This window comes from Heteronotia binoei, chromosome 6 (genome assembly GCF_032191835.1).
Source record: "Heteronotia binoei isolate CCM8104 ecotype False Entrance Well chromosome 6, APGP_CSIRO_Hbin_v1, whole genome shotgun sequence".
Lineage (NCBI taxonomy): Eukaryota > Metazoa > Chordata > Lepidosauria > Squamata > Gekkonidae > Heteronotia > Heteronotia binoei.
The window spans coordinates 89470257-89486958 of NC_083228.1; the positions used below are offsets into that span (position 1 = coordinate 89470257).

Here is a 16702-nt window from a genome sequence, read left to right on the forward strand (position 1 = left end):
TTTTAGATTAAAATACAATTTATTTAAAATAAACAACTTTCACAGAATAAAATTTTTAAAAAGTTTATTGCTGCATTACATATGCCTCAATCTGCCTATAGAATACTGGCTTGATACAGACTGTTCTAGCTTAGACTGTGGCTAGGGAAAATCCAGTGTCACTGTGTGACAAACAATTAAAACTTCTCACTGTCTCAGTCAGTTGCATCTGCTTTCAAAAAGCTCACTGTGCTTACAGAAACATTTTTACTGTGAGGTTACCACTCACTTCTACCCTCTTTGTAGTGTGGATGCTGCATGTATAATAGGTGATCTTAATTAGACCCCAAAACCAATAAAACTGGACCAGTTGGATTTACGTGCTTATCAGCCCTTCCTGTTAACAGGATATGAAACACTAAACTTTCTTCTGATACCTGGCTTCTATTCTTATTGACAACATAGCTTTAGGAAATATATGACTCATAAGAGAAATAATTTTAAATGCCAGAAGTAGATTTAAAATGTACTTGTTTTAAACTGTCTAATGAAATCCATGGTTATCAGTTGTTATATGTGTGGTATACCCCTAATCCAGTTTGAATGATAAGCCATTTATTTCCTTTTCTAGTTTAAGAAACCACACCCCCAACCCGAGAAATCCAAACATAAAACACCAAATGACAGTGTCCTGTTAAATGCCATAAGTAGTAACTGACAGAGAGGCCCTGTATTTAGTCTGTCCCTCTCTTCAGCATTGTGTTTTACTCTCATTTTTTTGCAAGTAGCTCAGGCTTAGGCTGACTACAGTGAAAAATAGTGTGCTGCCTCAGAAATATGAGTCCAGTAGCTGTCACATCCTACTTTCAATTGTAATAACTTTAATTAGCACAAAGAAATAGGCCTAAACATTTTTGATGGCCTTTAATAGTAAGAATTATAGAAATACTTTGTTTTGTGCTGCTTTTCCTGCTGAGACTAGCATTTCACTTGCAGCATGATCTTCTCTACTGAAGAAATTATATTTACAACTCTCAGGCTGCCAGGATTTAGAGTTCCAGGGAAAAGGACTCTGCTTACAAAAATTAATACACCTTACTGGGCTGCTTCTTTAAAAACACACACAACCCCCCCCCCCAATGACCTGTTAAAGATGGTTTTAAATTCTGTGCATGGAATAATAGTTTAAAACTAACTATCTGTTTTATTAATTTATAAAATATACAATATATGTTAATTAACACAATCTTATATTTAATTGGTCATATAAACTCCCAAAAGCTTAAAAAACAGTCCCCCTAGCATGGCTGGTCAAGCTTACGTATTGTAGCAAACATAAAACACTTGCTCCAAGTAAGCAGGGGGATACAGAAAGAAATACATTTCTGTAAAATTACCTTTTCTCAGGTGGCATCACATATCTAACCTTTGAAATACTAATAGTTTGGCTGAAACAGGCACTGGAGGGAGCTGGTCTTCAATTAAAAAACACAATTATTGACAATAGTGAACAAAAAACCAACACTGAACCCTTAGATGGGGAGGGGCGCATGGGGGGGAGGAGTCCTAGATAGCTTTAAAAGCCATTTTGTCTGGAAATGTTTTACACTTGTATGCTTTGAACATCATTTTATGGCACTGAGATTCTTATTTGGTTCATAACTCAGAACACCACACAGTTCACAACTAGTGTCTCTTCTAAGACTGCCTCTTAGCCTCTTATAATCAGTTATATCCACCACTGGTGAATGTTTATAGGCTCAGCCCTACCTTTGCTGCAAATGGCCCATGAAAGTCTTGAGAGGTTTTTCTAACATGCCAATCATCTGTAGAAAAATTCAGGCGCTATGAAGAAAAGGCATCTGAAAAGGCAAGAATGCTTTTATAATCTGCCAGAGTTGGGAATATGGCTATTTGGTGAACACCTGAATCAGACAAAGGAAGAACGGGCCATCGCTTTGGCAAGAGGGGTCGCCCCCCCCTTTTTTTTTGCATCCAGTGAGCAGAAATACTGATGGTTTTGGATCCTATAAAAGAAATAAAGAAAGATGTGACAATTGTACACAAACACACTGAAAAGTTTAGATATTTAACTTGTCATTTTGATTAAGAGTCAGCAAGTAATTTTATTCCCCTGTTTGTCTATAGAGTTGAAGTAATACAGCTGCATAAAAATGGCGCTTGGAACTGAATGTCCTCAGCACAGGAGATTCTTCAAGACTAGTTCCACTAATGTAGATTGGGGTGAGGGGTGGGGGTCTATCAGTACAACTGGAGGGCAGGGAAACTCTCTGTAAGGACCAAAACTAAGATGAACTGATTCCAGAAACAAGATCTAAAATATCCTAGGCAGGGTCATTTCAAAGAAAAAGAGATGTTGGAGCTCATTTGCACAACTCATTTGCATATGCCACCCACCCCTGACATCACTGGACGGTGTACTAAATTATATCAGCTCAGCATCTACCTTAAAATGCTTCTTAAATTATAACTGTCATAATAAAACCTTACTCCCATCATACTTTTTAAATTACTTTCTCCTAGTGGCATGATGAAGATTTCCGTCTATCTGCTTTATGTTTTGGTTATTTTCCCATTTTTGTGGGGAAAAATATTAGAAAGTTTGTCAAATCTTAGTGTTCAGCAAAATTCTCACAGGGGGTTTGAACAATGGAGCCCAGAAGCAAGTATTTTTTTTGGGGGGGGAGGGGGAGGAAAGAAAGCACAATAAAATTTAGAGGTTCTGGAGCTCTACTCCTGTGAGCTCCTGCCCAAAATGAGGCTTGCCCTAGGGCTGCATCTGAATTTCTCTATTCTTCCTTTTTAAAGTGAATACTGAATAAGCCAGAAAAATAGCTGAAGATATTTTAATGTTAGAATGGTCAGATGTATGTAAAAACTAGCAAAAGTGGAATTCTGTGAAATAATGGTTTTGTTATCATATCTGACTCTTGATATTAGAAATGTACAGTTTCTATCTGCGATCAGAGTGCTTTTCTTTTTCTGTCCTGATAATCCAATTTATGTAGTTTTCTCAGATGGTAAATGAATGTAGATACCAGTGCTTAAAAATGTCCTCTTAACCATTTGAACTCCAGTGATGCAATGTGTAAATGACCACCATCCCATAGGGACCTTTAAAGGAATCTACTCCAGAGATTAAGGTATGCACTCCCCATAAAGACAGCTTCTTCACAGCAAGGGCCTTATTAACTATAGTGGTGGTCAGTATGGTCCCCGTCCCACCCACCTCTCAGCAGAGACAAAATATACTTACTATATGGTTTCTTCAGTGTCTGTTACTTTGTTTTCTGAAATAATGAGAATATATTAAACATTCTAGCATTCTTTGTTTGGCACACATCACTGAACAAATCTTTAACTGCAAGAAACTTCATTGTTCTGAATACTGCTAAATTTTACCAGCATGCTAACTATTGCAGAACTCAAAAAAGGAGCAGTACTGAGCCAGTGTAGTATAATGGTGAGTGTGACAGACAAGGATCTGAGAGACCTAGGTTCGAACTCCCACTCTGCCATGGAAGCTTGCTGGGTTAACTTAGTCACACACTTAGGCTAACCTATCTCACAGGCTTGGTTGTGAGAATAAAATGGAGGAGGGGAGAAAGCTAGGTGCACATAATAAATAACAATACTAAACATGGTCAGAAGTTTAAGCAAGCGACTTAACTTCTGCAAGAGTTAATTAAGTTTGGAACTATCTTGAACTGTTGTTACTGTGAAAAATTGTAAGCTGGGCACTAAATTCCTTTGGCTTTTCCTCATTGCTGTGTTCTGGCATAAAGCCACTGAAGCTTCTTTACATCTGCGTACCTGCTGACTGCTTTATTTGGAACAGTACTCTCACAGCTCTCCTTGTAGCAGACATCCTGGTGGACTTTGTAGACCCGCTTGTATCTGTCACAACAGCAAACAGCATGTCAGAGAACGCAGGCATTGCAATGGGCCCTGAAGATAAGTCCTGACAGATGCAAAGGAATTCCATAACTTCAGTTTCAAAACATATGGCTGGGTGCAGCCTAACAGGCCATTTTCTATGGCTAACTTAGCTGTAGCCATGTCTACCGAAGATGGGGAGGGGGGCAGGGCTAAAAAGTAGTTTGGTCTTTGATTTAAGAGGATTTGTTTGTTTTATTTTATTTAGCAGATTTATATTCTACCCTTTCCCATACGGCCTTGGGGCAGATTACAGTCATAATAAAACAGTTAAAATACAACAATAAATTAATAATATACAATTAGAAGAACACAGCTCAGTAAAATAGACACAGGCTGGGTGGGCACATTTTACAGATTAAGGCATAAGGATGTGAGAGAAACCTATACACAAAAGAAAATGTTTCAATCATGCACCCTTATGCGGCAAAAAGTGGGTCTTCTATGTGAACTGAGTGAGAGAAACCATCCTAAAATCATATCAAACTTCATTAGGATGCAGTTCCACATGCATTAGCACTAGCTTCAGACCTGTATTTATGATGCAGGAAAAGGGATTTTGGGAGAGGCACTGTGATGGTGGGTCTGATTTGGCATAGTCCCCTTGAAATTATTCCATTTTTGTACATGCAGGATACATTTTCTCCTCAGGGTGACACAGATTTCAACCATGCAAGTTATGAGGTAAACCAAAAGGTAATTTTGATGCAATGTGTAGCCTAAATGTCCCAAAGTTGCCTTCTGAGGTTTATGTTTATTTACATACACAATCAATTTATTGCACTATTTGAAAAAGATGCACAGGCTGAACACATGACGCTGCTTGTCAGTATTACAGCTAGATTAAAATTCAATAGCACCTTAGAGAACATGTTTTTCTAGGTATGACCTTTTTAGAGGGACTAACTTTTTGAGAAGGAGCTTTGATTTTTAAAAGCTTATACCCCCAAAATCTTGGTCTCTCCAGTGCTACTGGACTTGAATCTAGTTGTTCTACTGCAGACCAACCAGGCAGAGGTATCTCACATACCTACCAGATGATCTTAAACTAGGGATTAAAGTAATCCATCTGCATGTCAAGCTGATCATAGAATCATAAAGTTGGAAGCAATGTTCTCTCTAAGGAGTGAGCAAAAATTCTACTTCGTGAACTACTGGCATTAAAGTTGTGAGCTACTGCATAAATTAGTTTGCTCTAGGGCCATTTTTTTTCTGAGCTGAGAAAAAAATGTGTGAGCTGGAGGATAAAAATTTGTGAGCTAGCTCACACTAACTCAGCTTAGAAGGAACACTGGTTGGAAGTGACCTCCAGGGTCATCTACTCCAACACGTTGCACAGTGCAGGAAGCTCACAAATACCTCCTTCCTAAGTTCTGCCTAAATTCACAGAATCCAAAACCACAATGGAATTTCTGACATAGGAGATACTCAAACAATATAATCAGCCAGAAAACGTGTGCTTCAATTAGTTGTTGTGTGTCTGTGTGTGCCCTCCAGTGTCCTAGTAGCTGCCACTGACTTGTAGAACTTCTATATGTATTATTTATTGTCTATTAAGGATCACTAGGATATAATTTTTCTAATTGTAACTCTCAAGTTATGACAACTGTTGTCTGATAGATTACATTGTTTGAGTAAGTTCACAGAATCAGCATTGCTGTCATATGGCCATCTAGCCTCTATTTAAGAACTTCCAAAGAAGGAGAGTCCATCATACCCCCCGAAGAAGCCTGTGCTACTGACCCACAGTCTCTCCCATTCTTAGACTACTGATGGGAACAACTGAAGAGAGGCTTGCTCTTTAATTCTGTAGCTGGAAGAAAGGTAAGAGTGATCAGAGTGAAATGATGCTTACAAGTAATGGCAGATGCCACCTTCCCAGACTGGAAAGGACTTGGTTTCTGAATAGAGCCGAGTACAAGAGTGAGGCACCTTCTTGCAGGCTGAAGAGAGAAATTGGGAAGGTAGGGACAAGAGATGTTTTAGTGTTAAAAAATAGTTAATGCAGATTGCCCTTTCAGCTTCAACTTCTTCGTATTAATAGCCCTGTTATCTAAACACAAGGAATACACCTGACATTGCAAATTTAAAGTGGGGGGAGAAGTAGAGGCTCCTTAAACCTACAAACTGGAAGGAGAGAATGCATGCAGCCCACATTTTTTGGGTGTGTTTGTGTTGTACTGGATCTTTGCAATAGATGGATATGCTTTTCCTCAGGCAGTAGAACATCATGCCTGAGTTCACAATTACGAGGCTAATGCTTAGGTACTTTGATTGGGGAGGGACGGTGGCTCAGTGGTAGAGCATCTGCTTGGTAAGCAGAAGGTCCCAGGTTCAATCCCTGGCATCTCCAAAAAGGGTCCGGGCAAAGAGGCATGGAAAACCTCCGCTTGAGACCCTGGAGAGCCGCTGCCAGTCTGAGAAGACAATACTGACTTTGATGGACCAAGGGTCTGATTCAGTATAAGGCAGCTTCATATGTTCATATGATAGCTAGGGACATAATGGACAATAACTGTGAGACACAGTAGTGTGGCGTTTCCCATTGGTAGGGTTGTGACACGGCACTGGGCCATGCAAGTCTCAATGCTGGGTTGCCAGGGGCAGCCTGACTGCCCCCTCCCCTCTTGCGCTCCAGCCCCTGGAGGACATTCAGAGAGCGCTACAGAAACATCAGAGAGGGGCGGGGAAAGCTCCTGACCAGCACATAGCCTCAGTATCACTCTCTGAACGTCCTCTGCCTGGAGGACACTCAGGGCGCAATACTGAAACTGCGCTCCAGCCAGGCATGCTCCTCCGCCCCTCTCTGATGTTTCCAAACATCAGAGAGGGGTGGGGGAAAGCTCCTGGCCAGCACACAGCCTCAATATTGGTCCCTGAGCATTCTCTGCCTGGAGGACACTCGGCACAATACTGAGACCGCACGCCAGCCAGACACGCTCCCGCGCCCTCTCTGATGTTCAGAAACATCAGAGAGGGGCAGGGGAAGCTCCTGGTCAGTGTTTCCTGTCTCCCGGCTCCACCCCCAAATTTTAGTGGGCCACGAAGCAGACATGTAAAAATAACCAGGCCACAGAGGGGATGGGGGGAGTTTGGGAAACCCTGCACTAGTGCAACCAACTAACACAGCAGCTGAATTAATTCACTATCCTACAACATACAATAGGGATAGCTTCAGACTTTATTTCCTTAGTGTGCCACTGCCCAGAGCCACAAAGCAGAGAAAGCAAATGTTATAATTGCTTTATTCCTATCATGCAGGTATATAAAAAGTTCTCACATTGCTTTTGCAGCCCCACTTGCTAAGTTCTGCAGTAGTTCAAAATTGTTTATCTCCATGATACTGTAACTCTGGAAACCAGTGGCTGAGAGGCTACATCTTTAAAGAGTAGGGCTTTGTACAAGTTGATTGTGGTATGGCTTCTCTCAAACTATTTGCTTCTGAACCACAAAGACAGGGCAGCTGGAATAATTCTGCTAGCTACACATTCCTTAACTTACCTAGTTCACAGTGTCTGCCTTTGTATCCAGGATTACAATCACAGTGGTAGGACTCTGAGCTAGTGACACAGGTCCCCCCATTCTTGCAAAAGTTTATGGAACAGTTCTGCTTGTCATCTGCAGATGCAAAGGGTGAAATGAGATATTCTGCACAGCACACCCCAACATAACAAGACAATTTCTCTGCTCCTCTGAGAAGGTATGGAGGGCAACTTTCAGACTTTAAAGTAGGTGCATCACATTCAAGCAAAATTCTTTATCTTTCATGACTGTTACCAAGAAATGTTTTAGGTCTGCATGCAGGATTGAGGCTGTGAGTTCCTGCTAGAAAATAGGAAATTTGCTGTTGACAGTTCATCTCCATGTGAGGTGAGGTGAAGTTTGCCAGTTGCTAATCATGTTACAGTACCAATGCATACAGCAAGTGATTGTGCTATGATCATTAATTAGCTCTGCACAACCTTATACAGAGCTAATTAATACAGATTTGCCTGTCTGGAAGATAGCTGGGTGCAGACAATAATATTTAAAAGCTGAAAGTGTTTTCTCTTACTGTTGCCTATGGCAAATATAAAACCCCCCTGCAAAACCTGTTTGCCAGAGGCAAAAAGAGATAGGACATATATTGCCCACCTTAAAACAACTACATTGGCTGCTAATTTGTTTCTGAGCACAATTCTAAGTGTTGGTTATGATCTTTAAAGCCATTTATAGCCTATGACACACTCAAGTAAAGAATAATTTCCTTCCATATGTCCTGTCATACCAATTACAGTCTTCAGGCTGCCACCTACTGGTTATTCCTCCAGTTTGGGAGGCCTGCCTGGCAGCAACCAGAGCCCATGCCTTTCCCATGGTGGCTGGCACTCCCTGGAACAGGGTCCTTGAGAATGTGAGGAGAGCACCACCAGAAATCGTCTGGAGATGCTGCAAACCTATCTTACTTGCCAGACCTTTTCATAGGGTACAAACTGCAAGCATCCTTTTGGGGATGGGGTGGGAATCTGAGATTTTATATTACTGGTTTTAAATTATGATGTTTTCACTGACATGTAAGCCACCTTGAGCCGCACAGGGAAAGGCAGGATATAAACATTTTAATAAACAAATACAGAGAAATAAGTGTATGCGCCACAAGCAGCAAATCCCTTTTTAAATTGCCTTAACATCTGAAAGCATTGTTCAGAAGACAGGCTGCATCTTGTGCCAATTACACTGGCTGCCAGTATACCTCTGTGCCCAGTGGGTCCATGGTAACTGGGGGGGCACCCTCAGCCTGTACATATGAGCTTGCATGCTGAAGTCAGCTATGGACACCTTACTGCAGGAATCCCCATAAGAAAAATCTGCCAGTGGGAACCTGCATGAGGCTTTTTCAACAGCTGTCCTACTGATTCATCCTTGTACTACACACATCTCTTTCTCTTGAGATATTTCAGCATCCACTGCAAATATTTTATTCATGAAAGCCTTTTTAATTTAAATCTGTACCTCATGTTAATAAGTTTTAATAGCTGCTATTTCAGTGGTTTTGTAAGGATTTTATTTTTGTAAGCCTACTTGACTATTTTTTAAAATACAAATGATGATGTAAACTTTTAAGTTGAGATATTTTTTCTGCAGGTCCTGCTTTCTCCAGGGCCGGTGCGTGGGAGTAGGCAAAGTAGGCAGTCGCCTAGGGGGCACCACTGGGCGCCCCCTCCCTGACGCATGACTCTGGCTCCTGCCCACTGTCACCTTGTCCTTTCACATCACCAAGCTGCCCTCAACAAAGCCAAGCCACCTTCCTCTCCCCGATGTGTGACTTGGCCTCCCACCTCATCCTATCCCGCCACCCTCCTTCCTGGCATGGCTGGCAAGCACTTGTTCTCACAATTTTTTAAATAACTTATCACATTTTTAAAAAAATTAAAAATCAGTAAATTAAAAATGTGAAACATTTCAAGTTTGGCACTTTTCATTTTTTAATAATGGGGGAGTGGGGCTAGTGGGTGATTTACCTAGGGTGCCAGAAAGCCTAGCACCGGCCCTGGCTCTCTCTACACACCCACAAACAAGAGGAGTCCTGTCAGTTTCTTAAGTTTGTAGCTCTTTGGCTTCTGAGTCCACCAACCAGTGCTCAGTTCCTGAGAGTTTAATGGAAGTCTGAAAGTGCTGGGATTAGCCTAGCTCCTCAGATTTGGGGAGAGAATCTCAAGATACTTTGCTTCCTTTCCCTACCTGAGCCAGCCCTCTATACTCTAGCTTCCCTGTCTGCCGGCTTAAAGTTCCACATTTAATGGCATCAGTATTGCAAACTGGCAGAGTGCTAAGGGCAACTGTGGAAGCCGGTACTTCATGCATATGGAGCAAAGCAGAATGAAGACTGTTGTGACTGGATAAGGAAGGGGCGAAAACTGTCAAACCGGAGACAGGTGGGTGAAATCCATCTTTCTATAACCATGAAAACTGCAGTTTCCAGTAACAATATAATACTTGCTGACCGGTGATTCCCTAGCAAAAATGCTGGACTAGATGGACTGATTTCAACTTAATTCCAGATAGGCATCTGCATTTGGTTGTAGCAGCAAAATGGAACAACAATGTAATGGCATTGTAAAGACTACCAACATTTATCCCAGACTAAGCTTTCATGAGTTGAAACTCTCTTAATTGGATGTGTCTGATGAAGTCAGCTCTGTCTCACAAAAGCTTATGCTGAAATAAGTTTTGTTAGTCTTTCTGGTCCTACTGGGCTTCTTTTTTAATTCTGACCCTATGTCATACGTGGGTTATATAATTCAATGAACATGTGAGAAAGAATAACTGATAAAAAACTGGAAGAGGTTTCACCACTACAGCTGGTTCAGTTACCTTTCAGATTTCTAGTGAGAGCTATTCTGATCTTCCTAGCATAAAGCTCTGTAAAAGCCTAAATGCTAACCACTATCATAACATCCTACAAGGCAAGCTCTTAAGCAAAACTGCACACTTAGAAACACCTAATAATAATTTAGTTATGTCATATTTGCTAAGAAACTGGAGAGGTGTACTCTTGCTTTGTAAATTTAACTTGTCAGTGGACCACAGGGATTCTAGTTTCTCTGTTTTCTAAAGCAAGCTATGTACAATGAAACTTAGCCATCCTTCATACACCACAAGGGTGATGAGATGCAAAGAAAGTTATATGAGAAAAGTAGTTCCTGCTAAAATTCTGTACTATTTATGCAACAGTCCCCTCCTCCTTTGCAGCTGGGCACTCATGATGTGAATAGATTTGGTTTTAAAAACCAAAGCTGACTGGGACTGAGGTCAGAGTCTGGTACTGTGCTATCTCTAGTTTTCTAACCCCTCTTCAGACTTACTTTCTTTTTTGCTGTTCTCAGGTTCTGATAGCTGCAGTGCCAGGCTGGCTTGATTCATGGATTCCTCAGTGTTTTCTTCCACTTTCTTTGGAGCATCAGGTTCTAGAAAAAGAATCCAGCAATACTTTAAGCACAAGAACTTGTACAATACTTGTGCAATAAAGAAAGAAGAGAGGATGGAGGACACCTACGTGTTCTCACAGTGACATGTCTACTTGGTGAGCTGCTAAATTTAGTGGTGATCCTTCCCCTGCCATCCACCAACTCTGTAAACCTTCGAAAGGAAAAAAAAAAGACCAGAGCATTACTACTCACAAAACACCTTCAGTGGAACTGATGCACTCAAACTTCAGGGTCTTGTAAACCAATTCATGTTTATTTTGTTTGATAAGTGAGCTCCTGATGACCAAATTCTTTACCTAGGTGCTTGTGAAGGTTCCTCTGGGATATTATGATCTGCGAGCAGGCGCAGGTCTGGCAAGTATGCTGGGGGGACCCGATTTCTTAGCACTCGAGGATGTCCTGTTTGGCTCCAGTGCCTTTCTGGAGTACCATCCTTCTGCACTATAAACCAGAATAATAAATTCAGCCATATGGAAATAGTCAGCCAGAAGGACAAATTTATCAGGAAGTCATGTAAGAAGCTCAAGTTGCGTAGCACAATGCTTACCTTACTGTGGAAAATATTAGACCAGACAATTTTCCTTATAGTCCCTCAAAATCACAAGTATCCCAAGCATATGCAATTTTACTAATCAGATAAAGGGATGGACTGGGGAAGGTTAGCCACAGAGATGTGCAATACCAAGCTGCATTCACTAAATAAGTATTCACAGAACAAAGGTTTTATTTGGCATGGGCTAATTTACTACATTACTACTTCATCAGGCACAAAGTGATGATTTCTTCACACCCAAGTATTTCAGATTGCTGTTTCCTGTAGCACAGCAAAACATAGATCCCTGTCTTCCCTGCCTCAGTCAACTGTATCTTTTGTATGTCCACAGTATAATTGCATGTCTGAATGCATGTATCCCAGAGCATTAGCAAGCTGCAGCTAATGAGGGACTTCCAAAAGACTTTTGACAACGTCCTTCACCAAGGACTCTGGAATGAACTTAGCAGTCATAAGATAAGATGACGACATGGTCCTAAGCTGCAGAGTCTTGTGAGCAAAAATTCTACTTTGTGAGCCACTGGCATTAAAGTTGTGAGCTATTGGCATTAAAGTTGTGAACTGCTGCATTAATTATTGTGCTCTGGAGTCATCCTTCCTGAGCTAAGACAAAAATGTGTGAGCTGGAGGCTAAAAATCTGTGAGCTAGCTCACACTAACTCAGCTTAGAGGGAACACTGGTCCTCTTATAGATTAAAAAGTCAGTTAAATAGGAAGCAGACAGCAAGAATAAACAGAAAGTTCTCACAATGAAGGGAAATAAGCAGTGGGGTTCCACAAGTATTGATACTAGGACCTGTGTTACTGTTTCATAAAGTATTTGAATTTGGGGGTGAACAGTATAGTGGCCAAATTTGCAGATACCACCAAATTATTCAGGGTGGTAAAAGCCAAGGTGGATTGTGAAGAGCTCCAGGAAGATCTCTCCAAATTGGGCATAACAATGCAACAAATGGGGGATAAAGTCCATCAATGATTCACAGCCATTATATCTAAAGAGAACTTCCATATCCAGAAACCTTTGAATACACAATTTAAGAGACAAGCCTTGGCCTCTATGGCCTGTTTGTTACCCCTTCAGATCATTTAGCTACTGTGTGAAATATAATATAGGCTTTCATATGTTCATATCCTATGCAATCCTAAGAAGTTTTCAAAAATAAATTGAACCAGGAAACAAACACTAACAAAAACGAATGTTGTCCAGTAAACACTACTGTTTGAAGCCAAATTTAAATTGTCTATATCCTTAAAAAGTGGTGCCCAAAACTGAACACAATACTCCAGGTGAGCAGAGTAAAGCGATACCATCACATCATGAGATCTGGACACTATACTTCTGTTGATACAGCCCAAAATTGCATTTGCCTTTTTAGCCACCGCATCACACTGTTGGCTCATGTTCAGCCTATGATCCACTAAGACTCCTAGATCCTTTTCGCACATACTACTGCTAAGACAAGTCTCCCCCATCCTATAACCGTGCATTGGATTTTTCCTACCTAAATGCAGAACTTTACATTTATCCCTGTTAAAATTCATTTTACTGGTTTTAGCCAAGTTTTCCAGCCTGTCAAGGTCATCCTGTATCCTGTTTCTGTCATCTTCTGTGTTTGCAACCCCTCCCAATTTAGTATCATCTGCAAATTTAATAAGCATTCCCTCTATTCCTTCATCCAAATCATTGATAAAGATGTTGAACAAAACAGGTCCCAGGACAGATCCTTGAGGCACTCCACTTGTCACTCCTCTCCAAGAGAATGAGGAACCATTCACAAGCACTCTTTGGGAGGGATCTGTCAACCAGTTACAGATCCACCTAATGGTAACAGGATCCAAACCACATTTTACCAACTTGTCAACAAGTACAGTATGTGGAACCTTATCAAAAGGCTTACTGAAATCAAGATAAACGATGTCTAGAGCATTCCCCTGATCCAGCAAGGTAGTCACTTTCTCAAAAAAAGAGATCAGGTTAGTCTGACATGACTTGTTTTTGAGAAACCCATGCTGGCTCTTAGTAATCACATCCATTATTTCTAAATGTTCCAGGACCGACTGTTTGATGATTTGTTCTAAAACTTTTCCAGCTACAGACGTCAAGCTGACAGGTCGGAAGTTACCCGGATCGTCTTTTTTTCCCCTTCTTGAAGATGGGGACAACATTCGCCTGCCTCCAATCTTCCAGTACTTCTCCTGTTCTCCAAGAATTCTCAAAAATAATAGCCAGAGGCTCAGAAATTACATCCGCAAGCTCTTTTAGAACCCTTGGATGCAATTCATCTGGCCTTGAGGACTTCGTTTCATTTAAAGAAATCAGGTGTTTATGTACTACCCCTATGCTGATCCTAGGTTGGAACTTTATACCCTCCTTATATGTTCTGTTTTTGCCATGTTGAGCACTGTTTCCCTCAGAAGAAGACTGAGGAAAAGTAGAAATTGAGCAGTTCCGCCCTCTCTACATTACCTGTTACAATTTAACTTTCTTGGCCTCGCAATGGGCCTACTATGTCCTTGCTCGTTTTCTTACTCTGAACATAAGAAAATAACCTTTTTTGTTGTTTTTAGCATCTTTGGCCAGCCTAAGCTCATACCGAGCTTTAGCTTTCCTAACTTTTTCTCTACAAGCACTGGTAATTTGTTATAAAGCTCTTGTTCCAGTTCCTTAAGGAGGGTTTTTTATTTCTCAAGTCTTTAGAGAGATGTTTATGGAGCCACTTCGGCTTCTTTAGGCTTTTCCCATTTTTTCTTCTCATAGGAATCGTCTGTGATTGAGCTTTCAGTATTTCGCTTTTAAGAAACTCCCTCCCCTCCTGAACCCCCTTCCTCCTAAGTATTTCTGACCTTGGGATTTTACCCAGCATAGTTCTAAGTTTATCAAAGTTTGCCTTTCTGAAGTCCAATCTATAAGTCTGACTACGTACAGCTTTTCCCTTCCCTAAGACTGTAAATTCCAAAATCACATGGTCACTAAAGTAAAGAGGATTTAGGCTAAACTGTCAATATGCTTTTTTAAAAAACTAAAAGAGTAATTAGGAAGAGATATCAATTACCAAGGAATGACACAGACTTTAAACTTCCCTTTAAAAATGAGATAAAATTAACATCTGCAAGTGCAGGGCAAGGCTGATGGCAGAAGGAAGGCTTTTCAGTTTTATAACTGCTTGTTTCTTGGACACATCCAGCACAACAGCTACAGACTGGTATTCTCAACACATGCACAGAGAATTTCATCTTTTGCCATTGCAGATAGCACCAGTGCTACAACCCAAGGCAAGTGTTAAATATTCATGTGCCCTTCCCTACATCCTCTCAAGCTGCAAAGGAAACAAAGGGCTTGCAGGTAGCTATGGATTAGGGATGTCAGCTTCCAGGTGGGACCTGGGGATCCCCCGGAATTACAGCTCATGTCCACATGACAAAGAGAGAAAAGGACTGGAGAAAAGGACTGCTTTGGAGGGTAGACTCTATGGCATTGTACCCCACTGAGGTTCTTGTCCTTCCCAGGCCCCATCCCCAATCTCCAGTTTCCCAACCTGGATCTGGCACTCTTAACCCTCCATCCCCTGCTGTTAGCCGGGGGAGGGGGGGTGGATCAGTCAATCCTACTATGGATATGGAGAGTGGAGTCTACACTTACAGGCTGTAATGTAGAGATGGGCAGGTTCACTAGTCACTTGACCTTGATCCGTGTTCTGAACAGCCGTCACAGATAAGCGATATCTTTGCCCTGGTTTCAGATCACGCACAGTGTAGGAGGTCAGCTTTCCATTAGGTACATAGCGGCTCTTCACACTTTGACTGGTGGTTTCATTGATTATATACCCTTCTCCTGAACCAACCAGGGGCTGTTCCCATGTCATATGGACAGATGTTGCAGTGATTCTAGATGCAGTCAGGTTCCTAGGAGGAAGAGGTCCTGTTCAGGGAGAAGAAGGAAATGCAGCATAGATTTTTTAATCTGCCCCTCCAAACTGTTGTACAACATGAATTCTTAGGACAAAACAACTAATATTTTTGCTGTGGAAGGAGCTGACAATAGGTGCCCTGGGAAATTCCATTATTTATTTGATAATGGTGTTTCTTTATTCACTTTTTAACTACTCCTTGCAGGAGGTTAAAGGAAGAACAATGAAGGGAGAGTTTGAGCCTGGGGCCTTTTCGTGCTCTCATGCTGGATAGGATTCCTAAGGCCCAGTAATGTCTGAACAGGTCAGATCACATAGTAGATCTGTGCAGCTTGACCCAATGATGTGATATAAAATAAGATTGCAAGGCTAGTTACGCAGGGAATCATTCTGTCTCCAACTCAGGGCCTTTCCTGCACAGGCAATGATATTACTGGGTATTTATAAGACCATCTGCTTCCATATCAACCTGCTTGCATAAGATCTACATCAGAGGCATTACTCCAAGTGTCCCCACCTTCAAAGGTTCGATGGATGGTGACTGGTTCTCTTGGTGATGGTGTCCCAGTTGTGGTACATTCTCCCCAAAGATACTTAGCTGGCATTTTCTTTGTCAGTTTCCCAGTGCTAGATGACTATAGTTTTATTTTCCTGAGCATTTAATGAGTAATCTACATTTTCTCCTATGGCATATTTCTACCACTACTCTGAAGTAGAGCACGGTAGGCCTTAAAAATGTCTGCTTCTTATGACATCATGGGGCATCTTCTTGCACTCAGCACTAACAGAGGTCTCCCCTCAGCATTTCAGCTTGACCCTAGGCTTTTTCTTTTAACTGCCAACATTGAATAAATGCTCATGTCAAGCAGCTATAATAAGTAAGAAGATGCTGTTACATTGGGTTTATAGACTATAAAGATGGGGAAGCAGGTCAAAGAATTTTCTTTCAGACTCACGAGTCCATATGTAGATGGGTGCTGTAGTAAAGCTCTCAGCAGGATGGTCTTCAGGACTCAGGCCACTCAAGGTCCAAACATGGATAACATACTTCTGCCCTGGCTGAAGGTCCCTATTGCAAAGAGGAAATCCGAATCATAATTACATGCTGTGATTTTGGAAGAAAGAACAAGCTATTTCTTATTGATGCCTGCTGAGTCAGAGACTCACATCAAACTTCTACTCAGAAAAAATATGTGAACAAATATTTACTGTGAGCAGAGAGCAGTTGAGTACATGACACAAATATCTGAAAGCAATGGCAGATCCAGACTCCATAATAACCCTTTCAAGCTAGAAAAAACAAGTTATTTTTAATGAAAATTGAAGGAGACCAATTA

General features: G+C 41.2%; 1 protein-coding gene across 2 annotated transcripts in view; it reads right to left on the bottom strand.

The window, feature by feature from the left end:
* SNED1 (sushi, nidogen and EGF like domains 1) overlaps positions 1-16702 on the bottom strand; it is an 89626-nt gene continuing 72924 nt past the window's right edge. For both annotated transcript variants that reach the window (XM_060242100.1, XM_060242101.1), the window contains 10 exons: positions 16322-16434; positions 15098-15376; positions 11201-11345; positions 10973-11055; positions 10782-10883; positions 7438-7554; positions 5792-5879; positions 3814-3897; positions 3257-3290; positions 1-2006 (listed from right to left, as the gene is read on the bottom strand). In XM_060242100.1, the coding sequence (XP_060098083.1) occupies positions 3269-3290; positions 3814-3897; positions 5792-5879; positions 7438-7554; positions 10782-10883; positions 10973-11055; positions 11201-11345; positions 15098-15376; positions 16322-16434 (1033 nt within the window). In that variant the 3' untranslated portion in view covers positions 1-2006; positions 3257-3268. The remainder of the gene's footprint in view (positions 2007-3256; positions 3291-3813; positions 3898-5791; positions 5880-7437; positions 7555-10781; positions 10884-10972; positions 11056-11200; positions 11346-15097; positions 15377-16321; positions 16435-16702) is intronic.